Source organism: Tiliqua scincoides, unplaced genomic scaffold (genome assembly GCF_035046505.1).
Source record: "Tiliqua scincoides isolate rTilSci1 unplaced genomic scaffold, rTilSci1.hap2 HAP2_SCAFFOLD_88, whole genome shotgun sequence".
Taxonomy (NCBI): domain Eukaryota; kingdom Metazoa; phylum Chordata; class Lepidosauria; order Squamata; family Scincidae; genus Tiliqua; species Tiliqua scincoides.
Genome location: NW_027101668.1, coordinates 1 through 25,355, shown reverse-complemented (window position 1 = coordinate 25,355; position 25,355 = coordinate 1). Strand labels below are relative to the sequence as shown.

Here is a 25,355-nt window from a genome sequence, read left to right as displayed (position 1 = left end):
AGGAGATACATGCACATAATCATCAAGACTATTGGGGGGATCCTGTATTTGGAGCCCTCCCTCTCTCAGCACAAGAGGCAGGAGAGTGAGAGCCTGAAAGGTCCAAGGCAGACACTCCCAATGGGTGATGGGGGCAGACCTGATCCCTGCAAGGTCTTTCGCACCCCTTTATGTTTCACTCCAGCTGTGGCAGGAGTGCTTTTGCTATCAGGGAGCTCACACCAGATGGACGTGTGTGTGTGTGTCTTACCTCCATCTGTCCATGAAGAATTCCTATGCTGTGACTTCATCCCAGAGCAGGGAGGTGACTGGGTCAGATGGCAGCTCCCTGTCTAATAGCATCACCACCATGGTACATACCTAGGGCTGCTCCCCCCGCCCCAACTCAGCACTCTCAACCCATCCACCGTCTGGTCTGGTTCCCAGAGGTCTTAATGTGAGCCTAGCAATGATGTACTTGGGGGGGGGGCCTAAGGGGACAAGACCTACAAAGCACCTCACTGGATCAGGCCAAAAGCCCATCTAGTTCAGCTTCCTGGATCTCAGTCGCCCACCAGATGCCACCAGGAACACACAAGACCACAAGAGACCTGCATTCTGTTGCATGTCACACACCATCATGAGGTCTTGTCCCTCCTTTCTCTAAAGAGCAGCATGGCACCTGGAGAAGAGAGTAACAGATGGTCACATGGTCCCAAATGCAATCACAGGCGGTGCTATCTAAAGGCTGGCACACCGCCAAAACCTGCCCATCCCTGTCGGTTTGGCATTTGCCCAGACTACAGAAAGATACATACAAATCACAGCATTAATTGGTGCCAACGCATAACTTTAATGGCCTTGGAGAGGTCTACAGTAGGTTATTTGCTTGCTGGAAACTCAGAATGGGCTCCGGTTATCAGGAAGGGTTGCTGTACACGGTCCTCCAGCTCTACATCAGCACAACACACTTTCCCTCTCTGACCAACCTTCCAACAATACAAAGTTTTGTGCCAGAGCCTGAGCTGTGGAAGAGGTGGAAGCTCTTCAGGCAGAGGTGAGTGAGGGATCTGCAGGAGGGGCACTCGCTGGGTTCAGCGCTGTGGCCCATCAGCAAGCAGGTGACCTGGAAGCGGAAGCAGCTGATCACCTTGGCCTCTTCCTTGTCCCCGCCCACTGTCTCTCCAAGCAGGAAGATGACAGAGGTGAAGATGCTACTGCCATCTTTCGTCGGGGCATTGACATCTGCTGCTGGAAGGATGGAAAAGAAAGGGTTAATGTATGATTGCTTGCAAACTATTAATAATTCCATCCCCCCCATAAATCTCTGACTAAGGGGGGACCTGAATTTTTAAACCATAGTCAAGAGGATGAGAGGAGAAACCTGGATACAGTGGGCCCTTGGTATGCATGGGGAAACGGGTGCCCTGTCGATTCCAAAAGCTGCAGATAATAAAACCTGTGGTAGGCCAGGGTTATGATGGAAGGTGACTGGTTTCCAGACACGTCTGGGCTACCCGCTATACATTTTCCAAAATGAACGCTCTGCTCTTCTCTCAAAGACTCAGGGTGGTTTACAACAAACAAAACACAGTATCACGGAACGCACAACACAACAGTTGGTTCCAATCTTGCCTCTGCCACAGTGGATGGCCGTAGGCAGGTCAGCTTCCAAACCAGCTTCCAAACTACTTAGGCAGTCGGTGTATGAAATTCAGGCTTAGCAACCGAACTGGGCAAAATTACCTGCTGCAACCCAGGCCACTTTTCAAAGCTCTCTTCCATTTAGTAGGGCGATAACAACTGCCCCTATTCACTCCTGAAAAGTGTCTCTTCAAGTGGCTGTTGGGTGGTGTCTCCTTTGGGCTTCTTTTTAGATGTGAGCTGCTTTGGGACAGGTGGACCCTCTTCTTAATTCCTGGCTGAGAAAACGAATTGTTTTGAGAACTCTAGCTGCTGAAAAGTGGGTACGCATTCTTCACACTAATTTCTGAAGACCTGATGGTTGGATGGGTGCTTACAGGATGACTCGAGTGCTACCCAAACTCACCAGGGTCATGGCACCCCTGCAGTCTTTCTGATTAAGCAAGGAGCTGCCAGGTTGGATCTCACAAAATCTCATGAGGAGAGAACAGGTAAGAGGGACATTCCACAACACCCCTGTGAGTGTATCTCAAACACCCTAAGTCAGTGGTTCTCAAACTCCCAGGGAGGTTGAGAACTGCTTCAGTGTTGAAGGTCGCACACCGGAAGTGGGGCACAATCACTCCACTTTCAATTTCTAAAGCTGACGAAGCCCTGCGGAGGGCTCGTGCAGGGGGGTCATGCAGGGCTCCCCGCACCCCTGGGAGGCTGCTGCAGGGACTGGTAAGTACATGCCAGCCCATGCACCCTCCCCCCTTAGCAACACGATCCTGGGGATCACATCACTGCCTTCCCCCCACCCCCACCCTTTAAGGGGGAAGCAGCCAGGGCTCTCTGGCTGGGGTTGTTCTCCAGGTGGTGCACCTTCAATGCCTCCCTCTCAGTGACCTGCCAAAAAACCCACTAAAAGCAGATGAGGCTGGGTGAATTATGGGTAGTTATAGCAAGCTGGCAGCCATATTGGAAGGTCATGTACCTTTAAGTCAGAATAAGAGGTGCCCAGGCCAGAAGGGGCTCATGACACTGACTCCTCTGGAGAACAGACCAAAGAAGGGGAAAGAGCAATGTTTAATTTGAGACCCTACCTGGCCAAGCAGTCAATGACCTAAGTAGTACATAACCACTGCAATCTTAAAATGGGCAATGGCAAGTCTGGCCTCCAGGCAGTCAGTCATGTACAGCTCATGAATCACAACCCAAGTGGTCAGGAGGCAGGTTTGCACAGAACTGTCATATACAACACACAATACTTCAGCACCATTCTGATCCCCCACTCCAAACTAAAGACACCCTCCGTCCAACAAATGCTAGGAATTCTGCTGAAATGGCAACAGCCCCTCTGAAAAAGCAGATTTGCAACACAACCTTATGCATGTCTACTCAGAGGAAAGTCCCACTGAGTTCCATGAGACTTACTTCCAGGAAAGTGCGCACAGGACTGCAGTCTCAGAATGTAAATCAGGGTCTGGAAATTCTAGCCCAACCTAGGAGCTTACCCTGATTAAAATTCTGTAAGGTGCATCTTTCTGGGTGGTACAAATAAAAGTATTTGTATACAGTGATTTTTCTGCTTCCTCCGAAGCATGTCTAATTTCATCAACCTTTATCTTCTAAACATTCTCATGGCTCAATCCTATTCAACTTTCCAGCACTGATGCAGCTGCAATCCCCAGGCCTCCATGACTGCCCTCTCTCTGTAGGATGCAGTCCATGACCCACTGGCAGAGGTGAATCAGTGCTGGAAAGTTGAATAGGACTGGACCCAAAATAGTTTCCCACTCCACATTCCTCACTCCCCCAAACTAAAAATACCCTGATGGTTTTGGTAACCATAACTGAAATGTTATATAAATATTCCTATCAAACCTCAGTCTTCATCAGCATCTATCTTCTTCTCCAACGAACACATCTCCCTGCATTTTCCGGTCAACCCCAATCTAAAATAAGCCCCTGCTCATGTTGGTAGCCATTTTTTTTTTTTACCTTTCTTCTTTGTAAAAACATAGAAGGTTCACTGCACTTTTCCCCAAAGACAAACTTCTGGAGACCATAGAAAAAGCATCCTGCAGAATCACCTCCAGAGACCTGGCTCCTTTCTGATTAGCTGATTCAGCTTAGGGGATGTTAGGGAGACAAAAGTATCCCTTCAATCAGGGATCTGCATACTCTGCCTGGCTTCACATTGGGAGGGAGGAGAGAGAGAGACAAGAATCACAGCTGTCAGGGATCTGGACACATTGACCAGATTCCCTCCTGCAAGCAGGAAGGGGGTGGCAGAAACCACGGAAAGCTATTAGTACTGGAGGGAAACATCTTTCAACACTGCACAGCCACAAAGTTTACTGGGATTTGTGACCAAGAGGTGCCCGGGCTAGGAGAAGATTGTACATCTGGCTCCTGCAGAAACCAGTATTGGCGGGTAGGAATTCTTAGTGAGACCCTGCCCCACTTTCCCAGGGGCAGCTTAATTTCTTCAGGCCAGTGGGAGCTTGTACATCCCTAGTATCCAGTACTGGCCAAGGGGGATTCTTAGTGTAGCTCCTTCTCCACTCTTCAAGGGACTAAGTTATTTGTGCCCTGAAGGCAAGGAGGGGGAAAAAAGTGCTCAGGCCAGGAAGCTTTTACATTTGGCCTGGGGGGGGGGATTCTTAATGTAGCCCTTTCCCCACTTTTCCAGGGTTTGCTTTCTATGCCCTGAGGGGGAGGGGAGGGTAATCTGGTCAGCAAGAGCTGTTATTTCCAACTGGCATAACTTCCAGTACTGGCTAGAGGTGAGTGTCAGTGTGTAGGCCAGTGGTTCTCAAACTTCTAGTGTCTGGACCCACTTTTTAGAATGAGAATCTGTCAGGACCCACCAGAAGTGACATCATCAAGCAGGAAAATCTTTAACAATCCAAGGCTGCAATCCTACCCACACTTACCCAGGAGTGACTAACTGTCAAAAGTATATACATAGCAGCCTGTTCAAAGTACTGATCTGTCACATTTCCCCAAATGCAGTCACATCCCATGGGAGCATCAAGAGCATTAGGGGTACTTCTAAAAATGTTGTTTGGTGCCTTGCGGAACCCTTCAGTCCTAGAAAGGCTGTATATAAATACCTCAATAGATAAATAAACATAAAGACTTAAAATGTCATGGTCCTCTGACTTCAGAAAAGAGTAAAGCAGTGTTTCTCAAACTGTGGGTTGGAACCCACCAGATGGGTTGCGAGCCAGCTGCAGGTGGGTCCCCATTCATTTCAATATTTTATTTTTACTATGTTAGACTTGATGCTGCCATGGTACGTGACTGCATTTGGGGAAATGTGACAGACCTGTACTTTCAACAAGCTACTATGTATATTCTTTTAACAATGCTAGTCGATGGGACTGACTCCTGGGTAAGTGTGGATAGGATTGCAGCCTAGGATCATTGAAAATTTTCCTGCCTGATGATGTCACTTCCAATCATGACATCACTTCCGGTGGGTCCTGACAGACTGTCATTCTAAAAAGTGGGTCCCGGTGCTAAACGTGTGAGAACTGCTGGAGTAAAGCAAAGATGTCTGCCCAATGGGGACTTCTTCTCAAACCCCCCTACATGTGCCTTTTTTGCCATGGCTCAACTGCCTGTTTTGATATTCTTCTTACCTCAGCCTGGAGGACACCATCCTGGCTGCACTTCCGCCTCAGCGTGCTCAATCTCTCCTCCACTTTCTGCAGGCTCTCAGGCAGGCATCTCGCTTGTATTCCTGGAGCACCAGGGCGGCTCTAGACAACATAGAAAACCTCAGGTGAGAAAGTGGCAGGGGTAGATGGGTGTATATGTAGGGATAGCAAGCACAACATTCCCTAAGGGAGGCTCTTGGGAGTGGAGGAGAAGGTGCATTTTCCTTGTAGATTCCCAGCCATTCTGTGACTCCAAATACTGATGGGAATTAGGCATGCTTAAGCTGAGCTGCTGTGGAGAATTCTGTGGAACTCCTTGCCACAGGATGTGGTGATGGCGTCCGGGCTAGATGTCTTTAAAAGGGGTTTGGACAGACTTCTAGAGGAAAACTCCATCACATGTTGCAAGCCACAATGGGTATGTACAGTCTGAGTTAGCTTGCTGCTCATCACGAGGGCAGGGTAGGAATTTTTTGCTGACATCTGAATTGGCCGTGGGTGGTAGTTTTCTTGCCTACCCCAGACTGGCAAGGGAGGGACGGTGTGTTCAGGTTTTGTTTTTTAAAAATTGGTCACGTGTTTCATAAAGTGGCCAAATTAAACCCAGGTGCAGTCTGGAGTCTTGGGGGAGGGGGGGGCCTAGGGTAAAATATGCCAGTTGCAACAGGCTAAAGATATCTTGTGGCCTTGTGAGCTCCCTGAGGCATCTGGTGGGCCACTGTGAGATAGGGGATGCTGGACTAGATGGGCCCTGGGTCTGATCCAGCAGGGTTCTTCTTACGGGCAGAGTGACAGATACCAGTGTGATGTGGGCAACTTTGTTGTCTGTTTGCCATTGACCACTTTTCTGGGATTCTCTTTCATGTGTTGCTCCAGCCTTCTGGCTTCTTTGCTGTCCTCCAGGGCTTCTTGCAGGGCTCTGAGCTCCAGAGCCACTTGCTAAAAATGGTGTGGATATGACATTCATGGCTTCTGCCCCTCCTTCCCCAAGCAATTGAGCCGCAGCCTTTGTCAGAGTGAGTCTCACATAGCTGGCTGGTGGCCTGAAGGCCAAATGTGGCTTCTGGAAAATTACATAAGAACATCAGAGGAGCCTTGATAGATCAGGACAAGGCGGGCCCATCTAGACCAGCTTCCTGCATCTCACAGCGGCCCACAAGATGCCTCAGGGGAGCTGGTCAAGGCTTAGCACAACCCAGCTTTTCTCCTGTGATCCAGAAAGCTGTGAAAAGGAGGCATGGAGAACACTAGATTGAGAGCTGCAGGACTCAGGCTAGAGAATGAACAGGAAGGGGAGTCCAGCTGTCCTGTAGGGTGAAGTGAAGGTCATGCAGTGAAAGGTCCCTGAGATACTCAGCCAGTGGGGAACAGGGAGGGGTGAACTGAGAATGTGGGGGATTGCAGACTGCTCTGCACCCCACAGTAGGGGGGCTCACCCTTCCTCCCCCTCTTCTTCTGCATTTCTGGGGGGAGGGGGAAGGAGGAGGACCCCACCCCAGAGACCCCCTGCAGGGGCGGAGTGCAGAGCACTCTGCACCCCACAGGAGGGGGGCTCACCTGCCTCCCCCTCCTCTTCCTCAGTGCCAGGGGGAGGGGGCAGGAGGAGCCCCCACCCCAGAGACCCCCTGCAGGGGGGGAGTGCACAGCGCTCTGCGACCCACAGCAGGGGGCTGGCCTTCCTCCCCCTCCTCTTCCTCAGTGCCAGGGGGAGAGGGCAGGAGGAGGCCCCCACCCCAGTGACCCCCTGCAGGGGGGGAGTGCAGAGCACTCTGCACCCCACAAGAGGTGGGGTGCCTCCCCCTCCTCTCCTCCCCCCTCACCTGTCCTCCCCCTCCTCTTCCTCAGTGCCAGGGGGAGGGGGCAGGAGGAGCCCCACCCCAGAGACCCCCTGCAGGGGGCAGTGCATCGGAGGGGGCTCTCCTTCCTCCCCCTCCCCGGCCCCGCCCCCGGCCTGGCGCCTCCCCGCGGGCGGCGCCTGCCCGTGCCTGGCTGGCGGGGCTGGGCGACTGCGCCCCCTGCTCCGCCCTCCGGCCGTCCTCGCGCTCTGCCCGGGGGCGCAGGTGAGGCGGTGGGGCCGTTGGGGGGCGGCGGTTGCGACGGCGTTCGGACGCGGCCGGGGTTCCGCGGTTGCCTGGCAACGGGCCTGCTCCTGCGGGGGGGGCGGATGTGGCCACGTGCGCTGGTGGGGGCCTCTTGCTCTGAGCCCTCCTGGGCCTTGGCGCCCCCACACCCCCCACCTGGCCTGCAGCTTCCCCCCCCAGAGAGGCTGCAGGGCAGGGGGAAGAGGAGCCGGCCTGGGGGGAGGGGCAGGTGGGCTGCACAACGACCCTGCGAGGTAGGCAAGGGCCCAGTTTGGGGGGATTGGCTTGTAGGGTTGACAACAACCCTGTGAGGTAGGCAAGGGTGCAGGGCAGGAAGGGGCACCCCATGCACTGGTCCAGCCTCTAGGGAACTTCTTCCCCCCCCAACCAAACTGGGAAGGGGCAGGCAGGGTGCACAACAACCCTGCAAGGTAGGCAAGGCTTCAGGGCTGGGCCCAGTTTGGCGGGAGTGGCTTGTGGGGTGCACAACAGCTCTGTGAGGTAGGCAAGGCTGCAGGGCAGGAAGGGGCACCCCGTGCACTGGTCCAGCCTCTAGGGAACCTCTTCCCCCCCAGCTTTACTGGGAGGGGGCAGGCAGGATGCTCAACAACCCTGCAAGGTAGGCAAGGCTGCAGGGCAGGGCCCAGTTTGGGGGGAGTGGCTTGTGGGGAGCACAACAACCCTGTGAGGTAGGCAAGGCTGCAGGGCAGGTAGGAAAGGGGCACCCGCTGCACTGGTCCAGTCTCAAGGAAACCTTTCCCCCCCCAACCGAACTGGGAGGGGCAGGCAGGGTGCATTTGACCCTGTGGGGTAGGCAAGGCTGCAGGGCTGGAAGAAAAGGGCCTGTCCGCACATAGTTGTGCTATACGGAGAGGTGTTTTGTGTTTTTATTTTACTCTCACAAAAATATCACACCTCCAGTGATGTATTTTGTTTCCTTTCAGGGTGGATGAGCAAGTTGTGTGAAAACAGGGCCCTTGGAGGAACTCGGGTGACCTGCGAGAATGTTTCTGATGGAATCCCCTCCTTTGGTGGCCCTTCAGAGAAACTGGGAGCCCTTTTCCCCCTCCAGGAGCTGCCGCTACCCCATCTGCTTCTCGGAGTCCGAAGACGACATCGCTCGGACGACGGTCAGTGCCCAAGTTCAGATGATCATCAGCAACCTGCAGAGCGAGGAGTCGCCCCTGGGCTCTGGTCAGGACTATGGCTGCATTGCACAGAAGGGGACCAAGGGCGGAGGCCGCAAGCTGCGGGGCAGTGGCCGGGCGCTGCAAGAACGCATGGCGTATGGCCAGCGCCACTACCCTGCCGACTCGGACGGCATGGAGGTAGAAGAGGGCTCCGAGTTTGGGCCCCTCTCCTTGCATTCCGACAGTGACGATTCCGTGGACCGAGACATTGAGGAAGCCATTCAAGAGTACCTGAGAAACAAAGGCCAGGACATCCAGCGTTTGCCAGGCAGTGCCAAGAGCTTGCACGGCGCAGATGGGGGCCAGAGGATCCAGCAAGAACATCCTCCGCGCGATGCAGCTTGCGACTTATTCCCGGCAAACGTTAAGGCCGAGGTGGTCCAGCAACGTCTGGCCCCGGGTTATTTGGGAGACGGCACTGCCCAGCGGGCTGCCTCCCCTTGTAGCACGAGCAGCGATGACTCTTTCGAACAGAGCATCAAGGCTGAAATAGAGCAATTCTTGATTGAGAAGAAGCAGCGAGAAAGAGAGATGCAGCTCTCAAGGGAGGGCAAGAGACTTGATCCAAAAGAAGCCCCAGAGTCGTTGGCGCTGAGGAGTCAGAAGGAAGGCGCCAAATGCCCGCGCAGAGGTTCAGCACGGCCGCTCTGCGGTTCAGGAAAGCCCACCGACTCCCAAAAAGCAAGCCAGACGCATCCCGGAACCGCCGTCGCCGGCCATTCCAGCGCGCCAGAGCAAAGCAAAGAAGGCAAGGTCGGGCCAAAGCGTTGGGAGACCCAGAAGGCCGTGGTCTCGGATTCGAGTAGCGACGACGGCATCGAAGAAGCTATTCAGCTGTACCAGCTGGAGAAGTTAAAAAAAGAGGCTAACTCCCAAACAAGCCGTGCTGCTTTTCTGAAGGACGCGTTCCAGGCAGGAGGGGTAGTGGACATATCCACAAGCCTGACAATCCGTTCAGAGAAAAGTGCCTTGCCGGGCGCCCCTCGCAAAGCCAGGGTCAAGCAGCACGCCTCTCAGCCGGTGGAACCGAGCAGGCTTGGCGCCGCCCGCGACGAACCCGAGAAGGGCAGGTGTTGTGCCCCTGCAGCAAACTGCTTTGCCAGCTGTGCGGTCACGTCTCAGGCCTCTTGTCGCGCGGACACTGAGCTGATGTGTGCAGAAGCCATTCTTGACATCTCCAAGGCCATCTTGCCTCCTCCTACGGTAAGCGACAACAGGTCCCTCACGACGGATCCTTTCCGCTCCCAGGTCACGCCGCCTTCCCGTCAGGAGAGCGACAACACCGCCGTGGATAGCGACGACAGCATAGAGCAAGAGATCAGGGCGTTTTTGGCCGCCAAAGCGCGGGCAGAACGCTTGGCGGCCAAATCCGAAGGAAACCGGCGCGCTGTCCAAGGACCGCCCTTCTCCGGTCAGCCTGGAGAGAGCAGGAGGCCCAAGCAGTCCGTCTGCAGAAAGCGGCAACTCTCCCTGAGGCGTAAGAAGAATCTTAAGAGAGTGACCGGGCAAATTCAGGACAAGGCAGAGACGCCGTCAGAGGTAGGCCGTAGCCCTGAGGACCGTTTGAAACAGTTTGCGTGCCAGTGTCAGGGTGCTGCAAGCATTCTGGGTGACACCAGAGAGGTTGACGGGTGCCGCCATGATGCCCTGGCCACTGTGAGTTCTGTCCATTTGGCAGATCCTCTTCGTAGCACAGAAGGGCGGGTGCAGAGCGTGACACGGGCTTCACAGAAGTGTGGCACAGGTGACAAGAGCAGCTCCCTGGACAGCGATGAGGACCTGGACACTGCCCTCAAAGACCTCTTGAGGTCGAAACGGAAGTGGAGAAAAAAACCCAAAGGCCAAAGAGTTCAGTGCAAGAAAAGGGTTAAATTTGGTGACACGAAAGTGCACGTTTTGGAGGACGAGCTCAGTGGGAGCCCAGAAAGAGACTGCAATCCGAGGACGGCCCCCTTGCCTCGCGTGAGCTGCCTCACGAGATCCCCAGTTGGCGTTAGAGAGGAGGGTACAAAGTCACGGCCTCGGACTGTTGTCAAGGCAAAGCCAAAAAGTGCCAAGGCAGTTCCGTTGGCGTTGGAATGTAAAGAAGAGGGCCAGCCAAAATCCGTTTCTGCGCCAGACAACCGAGACGCAGGTGGCAACAATCAGAGCCCGAGGCCTGCCACAGCCCTGACGGACGACACCAGCTCTGTAGATAGCGATGACAGCATTGAACAAGAGATCCGGAAGTTCTTGGCAGAGAAGGCCAAAGACTCCACTAGTGCGACGGAGGCCAACAAAACCGTCGAACCCCTGGGAGTCGTGGAGCCCCAAATTGCTCCTCTGAGAGCCAGGCGCCTGCTGTGGCAGACCGAGGACAACACCCTATTAAAGAGGAGGAAAAAAGTCAAGAAAGTGGGGCCCCCAACCACGGAGTCGAGGAGCCGTGCACAAAAGGCTGCAGGAGACTCTCCGTGTGAAGGCAACCGGATGTTGGGCCATGTGGAAGAGGTGGGCAGCCAACCCCCAGGGAAGTTGCAGACAAACCAGGGGATTGTGCAGGCTGAGAGTGCCGGTTCACGCACCAAAAGGCCTGTGGTAGATCACCGGGCGGTTTCTGACAGCAAGCTTGCTCGGGGAAACCTAGGGGCGCCCGACGCCGGTGACCGTAAACTGCAGAAGTACATTAAGCCTCTCTCTTCTCGCAAAAGAAAGAATCCACAAAAGCTCAAGATTTCCAGCAAGTTTATAGCGAGCCTCAAAAGCGCTCGGAGTAAGAAGACATCTGTGCCGGTGGGGAAGAGGCAGGACCTCAAGGTGCTCGAGAGGGAGGGGGGTGTCTTGGCGGCAAGCGGGCTCAGTGAAAGGTGTGATGCAGCTCTAACTAAACCGGTCCTGGGTTCCAGGAGCGAGGCAGGAGTGAGAGAGGCAGGCTTAGCTACAGCAGAGAAGTTGCAGCCCTGTGCTCCTGAAAGTCCCGGAAATATCCGGGCTCCCCCTTTGAATAACGAAGCAGTCGGCCTTGTGAATCCGGCTCTTTCCAATACCGCGGCAAGCCAAGGGCCTCCTTTGCAGGCACCCGACGCAGGCAGCATCAGAGGGGCCAAAGTTAGCACAGGACCTTTGCACTTGGAGGAGCCAGTTGAGGAAAAGGAAGGGAGGACCCGAGGGCTTGACTCTGGCTGGGAGGAGTGTCGCGGCCCCAGCGCCCCTTCTTGCTTACCGCCGAAAGAGAATGCGTTGACCGGCCCAGATAGGCTAGCGGGGAGACAAGCCCAGGAAGTTTTAGAGGGAGGTTCTGCGGAGTTTACCGATGGCCCCGTGGCGGAGCAGGCTTCTTGCCTGGGAGAAAGCAAGCCCTCCTCTTTGTAAGTATTTGGTTTTCTGTTTTTAAAACCTTTTTTAACAACAACGTGATCCTTTTCCAAAGTAACTGGAAAAGGCTGCGTCACAACCAACTTTTTCTGACATAACGATTAACCTGCGCATTGGAAGAGGCGAGAATTTTATAGTCCGTCCCCCTCAATATCTGCAGGAGATACTTCCCTCCCCATGGATATGGAAACTTCTGCTACCCATCGGTGTTCATCAACAGCTGGTGCCTTTTCCAATGCAAAGATTAATCTCCACGTCAGAAAAGTTGAGCTTATGAAGCAGCCCACCATGTCTTCTGAGCTGGTTGGCAACCTTCAATCTCAGCTGAAAGGGGTGCTCACCTTGTGTCCTGTCGTGTGCACAAGTGAGAAGAGTGTGTTTCCATGACACGTATTCAGTTTTCCTTGCTATTTTGGGAATTTATTTTTTAAATCATTTGCAAAGTGCTTTCAGGAAATCCTTTTTTGCAACACTTAGACCACAGTGACCGCAATTGCTGTAACAGGTGTCGAAAGCTGTGGTTTGTCATACTTTAAATTTTGATGCGCCTCTCTGTAAAATGCATTAACAGCCCACCCTCATGTCCTCCCTGAACAGCTGGAAATGGCCCACTTACAGAAGCACGTTTTTGAGCGCATCATGTAGGGCAGTCTTCTGTTTTTTCCTTTGTCTTGTCTTTTTCTTTAAAAATACTATTTATTTATGGCCTGACCAAGACAGACAACAGGACCTGCTCTGTACCTCAGTCTGAAGAACTGCAAGCATGCCACAGACACTTGGGGCCTTGTCTGGTGTCTTCAGGGGGAGCCGAGCTAGTCCGTTCCTGCAAGCGGTCAGAAAGCAAGTTTGGATGTGAAGATGGGGACCCGACTTGGTTCTGTGTTTGGTTTAAAAGACTCTCCTTCTGCAGGATTGAAGTCTTGCAGCCATCCAGTCTGCCTGTCTCTTTTACGATCCACCCTCTCTGTGAACGAGTCCCTCCTTTCTATTCTTTTCTTAACTGGACCTTATGGTTTGAAGTGTGTGTGTGTGTGTGTGTGTGTGTGTGTGTGTGTGTGTGTTGTACAATTCCATTCCTTTGTCAAACTGCCAGTACTTTGTAGCTTGTGAATTCAACGCAATCTGATTTTAAGGAGCACTTTTTAAATTAAGAGAACTTGTTTTGTATATAAGCAAATGGTGTATTCGTACATTTATAAGAGTTAATAAACTGGGTTCGCCTGGTGAACCGTGAAACCAAAAAATGATCTCCGGTGATGTCTCCTGACTTTTGGAGTTGCAGCAAACCACACCTGCTCTCGTCCAGTCAAATCTACTCACGCTTCTTCCAAAGCAAATAAGTTCTGTGTTTGAAGAGGCTTGTAGATGGGTATCTCATATTCTGTTTACCTGCAGACTTTATTGGACAATGATAGGGGCAATATTTAGCTCTTTGGTGTTTGGGAAACTTCCCGCTTCAGGAAACCTGACACGAGCCTAAGGGAGGGCAGTATTATTCTAACTGGGAGGGTCTCCTGTTCAAAGTTGATGGGAAGATGTGAGCATATACAGGCATCCCCCTGTATCCACAGGGGGTATGTATGTAGGTTGAGCAGGAGAGACAATCAGGGTCATCTCCAAAACCTCAGTTGTCTCCCTTCCTTGGCCTGGCTGCATTCAGAGAACCCCACCCCTTCTTTAAGCTCTCTTTCAAGCCTGAGACTCACCCGAGAAAATGGCACTGTTGGGCTGATAAATTGCAAGGCTCAAAAAAGGTTTCCAGCCTGCTCTGCTGGCACGAAAAACTTCCCAATGTTGACGCGTGCTGCTTCTGTTCTCCTTTACAGCTTCTTACGCACCTCCATCGATCCAGGATGGAGAGTTTTGCCTTACATCGTCTTGTCGCCAACACAGCTCCTCGCAAGCAAGGCTCTAGCAGTGCAGGGTAGGCGGAGAGCTCTGCAGGTAGATGTTGTGCAGAAACTGCATCTCCCCTTCCTCCCCGCCCCTCAAACCACACTGCAAGGCCCCCCCCCCAATGTTGGTCGAGCCCACCAAGATTTGTCTTGGGGGTGACAAGAAGGGCCACCTCGTAAAAACATTAATTCTGCTTTTACCTTGAGTAGGGCCCAATTGGGAGCAATTAGTCCAATTTGGAGCAGTTGGTCCAATTGGCTTAAAGCCAGCCTTGGGGGCAGCGTCTGGTGTGGTTTGTGGAATACCCTCCCCAGAAACACCAGCCCAGTGCCAAGACGGTCAGCTTTTAGGTGCCAAGTTTGGACTCCTAACTTGAGACGCTTTTCATTGCAGCTGATTCTTGTTATCGCCTTCCTCAAGTTTTATTTTGCATTTCATTTGGTTTCGTGTGGTTTTAATGGTTGCAAGCAGCCTTTAAAGTTATTTATGGAAAGGCAGGATATGAATATTTGAAATAAACGAGTCCTTTTTCGTTTACCCTCTCCGTTTTCTAGGGGTTCTCAGCAACATGGCCGGGGGGGGGGGTAATCCTCCCATTTTATTATCACACCCACTCTGTGAGGTAGGCTAGGTGGAAAGAGAAGCTTTATGGCTGACCAGGAATTTAAATCCAGCATTCTTGCCCCATTCCTTGCTGAAGACTGACGCTAGCTTGTTCATCCCACGATTTGTCTCCTGCCTTTCTTCCACCGAAGGGGTCTCCAAGGCAGCTCATACTATGCCCACCAAAAAGGGTACAGTTTTATCGGGGGGGACGGGACATAAATAAATAGGTTGGCCAGTTTCAATCATTTGAACAACATGGTGGGGCGGGGAAGCAATGAAATTAAAATCAGGAAGCAACACATCAGTAGAAGTCTTCCAAATTTGTGCTCCAGCCAGACCCTTTGCAGCAGGCATTTTAAGGGGAGCCCCATGGAGGGCACATGGCAGTAAACACAGATAGCCATGCGAGGGTCAGGTTGATCTCCACCCTCCAGGCTTCGACTGCGATCTTGGGTTTGCGCAACTGGAACCGCACTATAGTATCTGCAAGGCCACTCCCCTCCTGTCTTTCTCACCAGCAGACGTGCCCCGTTCCAAACCCAGAGCCGTCCTGCAGCCAGCCTTGAGCCTCCACCGGAGTCATCTAAAACAGTCACAACCTGGGCCGAAGAGGCAGGTCTCCTTCCCTGATGCTTCAGTATTACCACCTATCTTCTTTCACAGGTTCTTGGTGAGAAACTTGGAGCCGGCTGGAATTCCAGGATGTTGACATTAGCAGAGCAGTAGTCCCCGGTGGTTGGAGGAAGTTGACGGCCAGAAAAGTACGTTCTCCGCTGGAGGAATGTGTTTGCTTGGGATGAGGCACCTAGTGCTTGATTCCTGATCCACTAACCATGCGCTTCTCCACAGCACATCCGAGACAGTCGTTCCCAATCGGGTTCGTGGGGGGGGGGGTGTTCTAAAATACGATGCAAATCAGCTCAGGCAGGGTTAAATATTTAATTAACCCAGTAAGCCATTCGGTAGCCCCTTTGGAGCACATCTGCACTGCCTCTGCACCAACTTCCACACAGTTGTGTGAAGATCTGACCAGGGAGCCTTGTGGCTAGCAATTGGCACGCAATGAATTGTGGCTCTGGGCTTCTCTGGTTTCAGGCAGTTCCTGTTCCAGTGGGACAGTGCAATTTCACTGTCTGCTTCCAGGATGACACCCCCCCTTTGATTTTGACTGTCGGTTTCTGACAGAGCAGGTCATAAGGAACGAGGCAGTGAGGATTGCCTTGTGCTTCAGGCTGCTGGGCAAGCCAGCCCTCTGCTGATGAAAGCCAGCGATCCCACGGCACTCTGCCTGGCTCTTAGCTTCTTTAGATCTGATTTCACCTTGCCTCTGTGCTGCTTAAGTTCCTGCTTCCTGGCAGGGAGAGGGTGGCTCTGGTGGGAGGAAGCCTGCACAGGGGCAAGAGTTGATTGGCTGTCCCTGTCGCACCAATGGATGAGCAGAACAGAGCAGAGGGGCCGGCTTAATGGGCAACGCAAGAACATCTGTCGGAAATGGATAGTGAGAGTTTCATTCATTTCTTTTCATTCGTTTATTTTTTTTTCCAGGAAGAAAAAGGCATGGATCTAGCAGCACATGCATAGACTCCCGAAGACGTATCTTATATCCCTTAAAAGACAAGCAATGGTGGAGAAACAGAAATTGGCTCTTCTTAGTAACTATAGCCTCACCCTTCTTCCCTGGAGTTATGGGAAGAGTGCGGTGCGGAGGGGGGGCAGGTTCAGAATCTGCCCTCGTTGCCACAGTCTAGCCAGCCTTGCCTGTCTTTGGGCAGATCACATGGGAGCCTGTCCCCGTGAAATGCCCTCAAAACCTCTGGTCCGTCTGTCCCCAAAGCCACTTGCGCCTACTGTTCATTCCAGGGTTTAAGGCCAAGATTCGGAGTTTGTTCCTTAAGATGCCCAATAATATTTTCATGAGATTTTATGATTAGGCATAAATCTCTCAAGTTGGAAGTTTGAGAACCAAGTGTTGGATTCATTCTCTCCCCCCCCCCATTCTGAATATAGTACATGACCTCAGTTTGCTTTAACTGCGTTTACTACAAGTGTTTTGTCGAGTGGGGGGGGGGTCTACACTGCCCTTGATATAGCCCTGCTCTGCGTCACGCAAGCGTACGTGTGAGAATTTCAGAAAATGTTGTGTTTGCATTGTTCGAACCTAAATCCTTGGAAGGCTTAGGATCTGAGCCACCACTCATCCCTCCAGGGTCACTCACTTGTGCCCTTGTCCAGGGGCAAAAAGGATCCTTCAGAGATCCTTTGAGGATCTTTGCAGGGCAGAAAAAAAGGTTCTTGTGTTTTTGTGCATTCAAGGTTTCTGTTCATTCTGTTCAAACCATGGTTATAAAAAGAAAATGATCAGAGCTGTTTCTTTCGAGATCTCTTTCTTCCGGCGTGTCTGCCAAAAGTTGCATTGTTTTTTTTGGTTTGGTTTGGTTTTGTCTCCCCAAGGAAGTCAGCCTCTATAGTCCAGTTTGGAGTTCTGGCGTTTGGTCAGCTTTGCAGGAGCGGCGGGAAGGGTCACCTAGTGCCTGCCTTGAGAGTGTCCAGGCCCTCTGGATTGTCAAAGCACATAGTTCAGGGCCGGGCCCTCCATGAGGTCAACTGGGGCATGTGCCTTGGGTAGATTAGCAGGGTGTGCCTGTCTCCACAAGGCCAGGAGGGGTTAGGAATGCACTTTAATTTTTCAACCCGTGAGTCCAGTTTATTGGCAACCTGGCACACTGCCAGGAGTACAGACCCTGCAGCTCCAGTAGAGTAGAGACCCTGGACTCCAGCTGGACAATGTGTCAATCAGTTTGATAGGAACCCTTCGCTCAGGTGTCCCCAATAGCCACAGATCCCACATCCGCAGATTCACTTATCAATGGTTCTTTGCCTCTGTGTCCATTACTTATCTGGTTTGGATGATTGCTTCACGGATTAGCAAGCGTTTTATAACAGGCTACAGGGGAAGAGAAATAAATGCTTGGTACCACAGTAAGTATAGAGTGCCCTTTTATCTGTGATTTCGGTACCTGCAGGGTTCGGGGGAATGTACCCCCGCAGATATGGGGGAATGCCTATAGTTCAGCAGTGTGATTTAGCAGCAGTATCTTATATATCTCGTCGACCGAGCTCCAGCTTCCCATGCTGGATGGACCAGAACATCCCCTTGAATACGAGTTTGGGCCTATACACCTCTTCTTCCTTTAGGTGTGGGGAATTTCAAACCAAGCTGCTTCTTCTGTTTGACTTAAGTGGTTTTGTAGGGAAACCCGGAGTTTGAATGATCATCCATTTCACACAAACAGAAAAGGAAACCAGTTTTCACCTCTGCTCCTGACTACACTCAGATCTGTCATGCCTTCCCCGGCTGTAGCAGGTTCCTGGACTAAGAGCAGAGGGGGCCAGCTGGTGGAATGCATTGCGAGAATTAGATCGAATGGGGTGGCAGTGCTTGAGGACTGAGCCACCAGATGGGTCAAGTGAGCTCCCTGCTATTAGTGCGCAATCCTAACCCCTTACGTCAGTGCTTTCCAGCACATAAGGGCAGTGCAACTCCAAGGCAAGAGAACAAACATTCCCTTACTTTGAGGAGGCCTCCCTGAGTGCCACCCGATTGCAGGATGCTGCACACATCTCATTGGCACCGCTATGCCAGTGCTGGAAAGCACTGGCATAAGGGGTTAGGATTGTGCCCTTAGTCTGTGAATGCCTGCCGTGTGTTTTGGGCCACTTTCTCACATGTACGCACATGGCTTCATGAGCCCTAGATGCATAGCTGAGCACGCAAACTGAAAGACATGAGGCAGTACAAAAAGTTCTACCCATGGTGTCAATCTGGTGGCTCACACACACACTGCCCCATCCCCAGTTTTGTCATCTATTTTTGTTCATTATTTTCACGTTCATTCCTTGCGCCTAACCTTTGACTCGGGCCCCTTTCAACAAGTGTGAAACCTGACAAATCAGGACCTATGGTAGTGACAGTGGTGTCACTGGAGGGGGGAGGATTGGGGTCCCACCAGAAGCACCGTGAAAGGGGGGTGTCGTGTCATAGAAGGGGAGTGTGGTGAAGCAGATGGGGGTTATACCAACCCTGGGAATAAAATGCATCGGCAGCACAACTGCAAGGCAATTCTCCACATTTTAATGGCAGGAAGGATTATCACACAGTAAACCTAGCAGTGCCCTTTCCTAGAAGCAGACCTCTGTGCCCAAACTGCAGTCCCCAAAGTGTTTACTCCAGACCGATCTCCCAGAAGTCCAAGGTGACCACAGTCAGCGTAAGGCAGGCACTGCACCCAAAAGGCCACCAAAAAACAAGAACTAGAACCACAAAATAGGTCTTCCAAGTAGGTGTGGATTGCTGGAGAGTCGTATCTAAGTCTCTTGGCAGTTGGGGCAGCAGCAAGCTTGGGCAGAGGTGGGCTGCCTTCCACTACTCACAGATCGACGGGCCACCACTTCTGTAACTGGGGTGGAAGTCAAAAGTGTCGAAGACGGTGATGAAGTTGTCCGGCCCGGTCACGTCGCTCTTCTCCATGGCTGTGTTGATGCCGCTGTTCCTGGGCATGCCAAACTTGACCAGGTGGTCCGTGAAGTAGTGCGGGGTGACGTGGTAGGTGGTCTGCGGGGAAAGAAGAGCGCGCTTTCACCGTTTGGGGGGCTGTCTTGAAATGAGGGCCGGCTGTCCAAGAGGCCAGCTGGGCTGGGTGCCTCAGGTGGTAGAGTCGCCCACCCACTTGCGTTCACCTTTCCTCCCACTCCCTGAATTCAGAAAGTAAGAGGGGAATGGAATACAGCAGAGGTGTGGAGGGGAGGTCAAAGGTGAGGAACAACAGTCTTGTTCTCAGTCCTGTTTCCCAGCCTAATTCATCCCAGTCATTGGCGTCCCTAACCCAGACCTTTATGCGTATGTCCCCACATATGTATACAGTGGGTCTCCTTATCTGTGGGCTTGGCATCCGTGGATCGAGGGCCTCAGAGGACCTCCCAGGCACAACTGGAAATGGCTTCAGGAGGTGTTCTGAGGTGCGGGAGGGTCACACGGTCTCCCCAGGCCTCAGAAGGCTTCCCGGACTCAATTGGAAGGCTGCGCAAACTGGAACTGCCTTCTAGTCATGTCCAAGAGGCTTCTGAGCAGGCCCACACACAACCTCAGGCAGCAGCCCCCAGGTAAAGACTTGTGGTACCTTGGGGGGCCCCTTGCAGATAGCGGAATTGGGCTATCCGCTGGGGGTCCTGGAATAGATCCCCTGCAGATACCAAAGGGCTCACTGTAATAAAAATAACGAAGAAGAAGGTGGCGATCTCATGCGCTTACCGGCATTTCATGTACAGTTGGTGGTTTTCCGCCGTAGTCCATGTTTGTTGTCCTGTACAATGGATTGCGCTCTTTCGGCCTGGGTGACAGAATTCGAGGTTACTTACCAGGCACTCTCTAGGACGACACAAACTGTGAATGCTGGTCGTCGCACAATATACGCAAACGTTTTCTTGAATCCCAGGACATTTCTGGCTCCCCTCCTTTGGTTGCTCGGGCCCCCTTTTTGACCTCAGGCCCAGGTACGACGTCTCTCCTGCACCCTCATCTCACAGGCCTGGGTGAGATCAGAAAAGGTAAGATCCCAGGGAAATTCTGGCTCCCCTTCTTTGGCTCCTGGGCTGCCTTTTCTGACCCCAGGCCAAAGGAGCCTGCATCCCCTCTCATGGGCCTGAACTGGCCCTATCATCTCCCCCCTCTTCTCCCACCTGCATAATGGGAGATCACCATATTGACCTCCCAAAACAGTTATTAGAGGGGTGATTCATTGAGAACAAAACGGCTAATATTATAATGCCGTTGTACAAATCGATGGTAAGGCCACACCTGGAGTATTGTGTCCAGTTCTGGTTGCCGCATCTCAAAAAAGACATAGTGGAAATGGAAAAGGTGCAAAAGAGAGTGACTAAGATGATTGCTGGACTGGGGCACCTTCCTTATGAGGAAAGGCTACGGCGTTTGGGCCTCTTCAGCCTAGAAAAGAGACGCCTGAGGGGGGACATGATTGAGACATACAAAATTATGCAGGGGATGGACAGAGTGGATAGGGAGATGCTCTTTACGCTCTCACATAACACCAGAACCAGGGGACATCCACTAAAATTGAGTGTTGGGAGAGTTAGGACAGACAAAAGAAAATATTTCTTTACTCAGTGTGTGGTTGGTCTGTGGGACTCCTTGCCACAGGATGTGGTGACGGCATCTGGCCTGGACGCCTTTAAAAGGGGATTGGACAAGTTTCTGGAGGAAAAATCCATTACGGGTTACAAGCCATGATGTGTATGCGCAACCTCCTGATTTTAGAAATGGGCTATGTCAGAATGCCAGATGCAAAGGAGGGCACCAGGATGAGGTCTCTTGTTATCTGGTGTGCTCCCTGGGGCATTTGGTGGGCCGCTGTGAGATACAGGAAGCTGGACTAGGTGGGCCTATGGCCTGATCCAGTGGGGCTGTTCTTATGTTCATCTGTGATCCAATTGATACCCTGCCAACAGTCAGAGAAAAGTCTCTGGGCTTCCCAAAGAAGTGCTTTGAGAGTGTTCCCCAGGGGGCTGCTTGCCTGATGTGGCCCCCACACCTGAATAATCCTCTCTTACCCACCTGTAACCCCGAAACCATCCCGGATAGTTGAACCTGGAGGGCAAGTTCTCATCCACTCTATAGTAGTCACTGGTTCTCTGGGTCGCGCTGCCCTCTTTCTCGGCAGGGACGGAGGCCTTTGGGCAAAGGGGCGCTGCCTGTGCCATTTGGCGGGGCTGTCGCTTTGGGGGAAGAAGAAGCCCTTGGGATGAGGTTCAGGAAGGGAACCAAAAGCAAGCCAGACATCAGAGAGCCAGGAAGGTGGTGGTTGGTCCTTGCGTTCAACAAAGCCACAGGTTGCTAAGAGACAGGCTTGCACACTGGTGCGCAAGCCATGCTCTTAAAGAGACAGCACACCAGTCCCCAGGAGAAGGGTTGCCAATCCTTTCTCTTCCTCGGTGGGCCTGCTTCTCCGCCTCGAACAATAGCCCTTCCCTTGGGGCCAGTCTTAGGAGCTGTGGGGCCCAATCGGAAACATGTTTTGCAGAGACCCCAGGTCTGTAGGCGCCTAGAGATATAAATAATATTTATTATAAATTTTATATCTCTAAGGTTGAGTGGAAAGCACCCCAAATGTGCACTGAAACAGCGCATGTCAGTTCACTGACCCAAAGGACGAAAGTCAGAGGTTCCTAAATATTTTAGCACCAGAACCCACTTTTTAAAACAATACTCAAGCCCTGAGGCTATTCAAAAATCCGATACTGTAGCTCAGTGGTTCTCAAACTTTGAGGGTCGGGACCCACTTTCTAGAATGAGAATCTGTCAGGACCCACCAGAAGCGATGTCATCAAGCAGGAAAATTTTGAACAATCCTAGGCTGCAATCCTACCCACACTTACCCAGGAGTAAGTCCCATTGACTCTCATTGTTAAAAGCATATACATAGCAGCCTGTTAAAAGCATAGATCTGTAACATTTCCCAAAATGCTGTCACATCCCATGACGGCATCAAGTCCCAACTATTAAAAATAAAATATTGAAATGAATGGGGACCCACCTGAAATGGGCTCGGGACCCACAGTTTGAGAAACACTACTGTAGGAACTTAACTCTTGTTTATGTACAGGTCCCCAAGATTTAAGACCTGCAGTTTTAACACACCGTAGGTTCAAACCCACGGGGTCCAGGTGGAGGCCTATGCCCTCTGAACATGACCAGAGCTGTGTACCAGTAGCCTCCGGGGGGGGGGGGGACAATCTTCCTTTAGCAGGCCTGTGGAAACTGAGGAGTTAAGATGACCCAGGAGGCGAGAGAAAAATGCTGAATGTAGCCCTTGAAACTCTTCCAGCTGCCTCACTCTCTTGGCTTCTTGTGTATGCAACTGGCAAGACCGGATCCAATTGACGGATGGGTCACCGATCCAACCCCCAGGCCTGCCTGCCTCCTTCAGCTGCAGTGCTCTCATTTAAAGCTGATGTCATGAAGTTCTCCGTGCACCAGAGTGACTGCAGCCTAGAAGGGTGAGGTGCTCACCCAGGCAGGTGGAGAAGAAGGGGTGACAAAGCATCCTTCAGGACTATGGAAGGGTCTTGGCTCTTCTGTGATACCTGATGTCCCAGGTGAAGGAGCTGCCAACACAGGCTACAGCGGCCGATATTCCTCCAGCCCTCGGATTGGGTCTCCAGCTGATCTCGGAATAAGGTTATTATTACTGAGAGGAGCAGAGAGCTGATGGCAGGAAGTAATTGCCAGTGGGATGAAGGTAATAGCAATGGAGCAAACCTTGCTGGGAACAGGGAGGGATGTTCCCCTGTTATTCCTGCTTTTTCACAGCTTAGTATAACCTCCAAAAGGTGGGCAAGTTGCCATACAAAAAGGGTGGCCGGGGGGCGGCAGCCACGGGTGCCAGGCTGCAATGGGGTGTCCAAGAGCCCACCCAAAGATCATTTTCAAGAAGAAAACTGATTTCTTTTAAACTTCTTTTTCCATTTTTTGTTGTTATGATTATATATGATTCTATAGACAAAGTTACACAGAGTTATAGCTAAATATTCAAATATAAATATACAAAGTTACAAAGGTGGTGTGTGTGTGTATAATATACATACATACATACATACATATATATATATATATATATATATATATATATATATATATATATATATATACATACATAATATACATATATATATAAATGCACATATATATGTGCATGTATGTATATGTGTATTATACATGCACAGCCTTTGTAAATTTGCATATTTATATTTGTATAGATTTACAATAATTTGTGTATATTTACAATAATTTGAAAATTATTAAACAATTATTACTTAGTTATTTTTATTTAATTATTAAATAGTAATGTATACATTATTTAAATATATATAGAAAATGCAAATATATATTTAATATATATTAAATAATATATAAATTATTTAATAATTTAAACAATAATATTTAAATAATTAATAATTAATTATTTATTAATAATTAATAATTAATTTATTAAAATTAATTAAAATATTAATATTTATTAATTATTAATTATATTATTTTATATTTTAAAATATATAAATTATTTTATTATTCTTTATTATTATTATTTATTTATATAAATATAATAAAATTATTTAATATTATTAAAATATTATTATTTAATATTATATATTAAATAAATATATAAATTATTTATATATTTTAAAATAAATTTTAAAATATATAAATTAATATTATTTATTAATAATAATTAATAATTTTATATATATATAAAATTCAATAAAGGAAAATGTTTACTGTCTGTGCTTCTTCCCTGGCCATTATCATTAATTTCATGCCATGGCTTTTTTTTTTGTATTGGCAACCTTCAGTCTCGAAAGACTATGGTATCGTACTCTGAAAGGTGGTTCTGGCACAGCGTCTAGTGTGGCTGAAAAGGCCAATCCGGGAGTGACAATCCCTTCCACAAAATTGATGGGTCCCGAGTCCCAAATGACCTTGGTATACCACTGGGTAGCCGCAAACGTACAATCTACTTTATTCTGCATGGACCAACAGAACTGCTTCACTTTCCAACTTTACTTTCTTTACAGGCTGGATTTGTCTCCCTGGACTCTGCATTATAGAGGGACAGATAGGTTTTTGCACTGGGTCATTGGTCTCTTCTAATTGCAGGAAGTTTTGTAATTATTTAAATCCCCATTGTGGGGGGGGGGGGTTTAAAGAAAACAAAGCAAAATAAACTTGCTCGCTCCTTGTTTTTTTTTTTTTTTTTTTGCCTTCCCAGTTTTCTAGAAACTTCCAGAAGGAAGCCATGCACCCAGAGCTTCAAAGAGAGTCGCTACAGAACTCGATGAATAGACTTGGTCTGCACAGATAGAACAGGTGAAGTTTTAAAAATAATAATAATAATAATTCCACCGCTCTTTTCCTGGATCTCTGGGTATGGTACACACTCCTTTGCTTGGGGTAGGGAGAACCTGATAAAGCATTTCAGTCCCTGGCAGATGAATACGGAGATATAATTCTGTTTATTCAGAAGTGTTTTATTGTGTTCAATGGGACTTAGGCTGCAGTCCTAACCATGCTTTCCTGAGAGTAAGCCCCACTGAACAAAATAGGACCTTCTTCTGAGTAGACCTGGTTTGGATTGTGCCCTTACTCTCCGGTAAGTATATATAGCGTTGCAGCACAAGCCATCTTGCTAAGGATGGGCCATTAAGCTGGAATATTCTGTCTTTTTTTTTGCTGTTTTTCAGTTCAATCCATTGGATTTTGCACACTGGCCAAGGCTGATGAGTCCTGATGCAATTGACCATGGAGGTGAGTTGATCTCACGTGGCATCCCTCCCTTTCCAAAGAAACATCAAAGTCGTGGTTGTTGGCATGGAAGTGCATTGAGAGCTGCTGCTAATCAGCTTAAATCAATATAAGGTGATCAGTGTTTGAATTTCTTTTTTCTGGTGTATTTTTCTTCCCAGTCTGTCAATGGCAGGCAGTGGGGGCAGGTGAAGGCTGGGCCCAAATCACTAAGCCCCTTGAGGTTATTCACGAGGGCTGCCTCATTACGAGAAATGAGTTGGGTTTTTGCAAATAAATAATAAATAAAACATTCTTGTTGGCATCCTTCAGTCTCGGAAGACTATGGTATCGCACTTTGAATAGTGTTCCGGAACAGAGTGTCCTCTCCAGTGCGTGAAGCCTGGGTAAAGTAGATACGGAGGATAGACTGTTACCCATGCAGCAAATCCCCCCTCTCCACGTGGCTGAAATGGTCCAATGGAAAGGCAGAAGCCAATGCGGTTGGTTCCAGCGGCGTCGCAGGAGTTGCCAGAACGTGACTGTGTTCAGCCATGAACTGCCTCAGGGACTCCGGCTCCAGATTTTGCCTCCAGGTTGACTC

General features: G+C 50.3%; 2 protein-coding genes and 1 long non-coding RNA gene across 4 annotated transcripts; 1 reads left to right on the top strand and 2 right to left on the bottom strand.

Annotated features, from left to right (window-relative positions):
• Window positions 1-820: 820 nt before the first annotated feature.
• Window positions 821-7,229, bottom strand: LOC136636098 (uncharacterized). The gene is made up of 4 exons (XR_010793456.1): window positions 7,094-7,229; window positions 5,256-5,375; window positions 1,726-1,901; window positions 821-1,230 (listed from the first exon to the last, which is right to left on the bottom strand). It is a non-coding gene; the product is annotated as an uncharacterized lncRNA (long non-coding RNA).
• LOC136636097 (protein phosphatase 1 regulatory subunit 26-like) lies at window positions 5,272-16,031 on the top strand. Of its 2 annotated transcripts, XM_066611112.1 has the most exons (5): window positions 5,272-5,398; window positions 8,299-11,891; window positions 13,725-13,842; window positions 15,064-15,161; window positions 15,946-16,031. In XM_066611112.1, exons 2-4 carry the CDS (start codon window positions 8,359-8,361, stop codon window positions 15,124-15,126), a joined length of 3,714 nt encoding a protein of 1,237 aa, XP_066467209.1. In that variant the 5' UTR covers window positions 5,272-5,398; window positions 8,299-8,358; the 3' UTR covers window positions 15,127-15,161; window positions 15,946-16,031. The 2 variants fall into 2 exon arrangements, 1 of the variants encoding a protein (XP_066467209.1); XR_010793455.1 differs by lacking the exon at window positions 13,725-13,842.
• A 2,792-nt stretch (window positions 16,032-18,823) lies between these two features.
• On the bottom strand, window positions 18,824-21,174 carry LOC136636096 (piercer of microtubule wall 1 protein-like). Its single transcript, XM_066611111.1, has 3 exons — window positions 21,029-21,174; window positions 19,709-19,787; window positions 18,824-19,012 (listed from the first exon to the last, which is right to left on the bottom strand). Exons 1-3 carry the CDS (start codon window positions 21,172-21,174, stop codon window positions 18,824-18,826), a joined length of 414 nt encoding a protein of 137 aa, XP_066467208.1.
• Between the last annotated feature and the right edge of the window lie 4,181 nt (window positions 21,175-25,355).

Excerpts from the sequence above, each read along its gene's own strand:
- LOC136636096 (XM_066611111.1), bottom strand. The coding sequence starts at position 21,174 with ATGGCACAGGCAGCGCCCCTTTGCCCAAAGGCCTCCGTCCCTGCCGAG. Across the intron at positions 19,788-21,028 it reads GGATGGTTTCGGGGTTACAG|GCCGAAAGAGCGCAATCCAT; the intron begins GTGGGTAAGAGA and ends TCTGTCACCCAG. Across the intron at positions 19,013-19,708 it reads CAACTGTACATGAAATGCCG|ACCACCTACCACGTCACCCC; the intron begins GTAAGCGCATGA and ends CTTTCCCCGCAG.
- LOC136636097 (XM_066611112.1), top strand. The coding sequence starts at position 8,359 with ATGTTTCTGATGGAATCCCCTCCTTTGGTGGCCCTTCAGAGAAACTGG. Across the intron at positions 11,892-13,724 it reads GAAAGCAAGCCCTCCTCTTT|CTTCTTACGCACCTCCATCG; the intron begins GTAAGTATTTGG and ends TCTCCTTTACAG. Across the intron at positions 13,843-15,063 it reads GTAGGCGGAGAGCTCTGCAG|GTTCTTGGTGAGAAACTTGG; the intron begins GTAGATGTTGTG and ends CTTCTTTCACAG.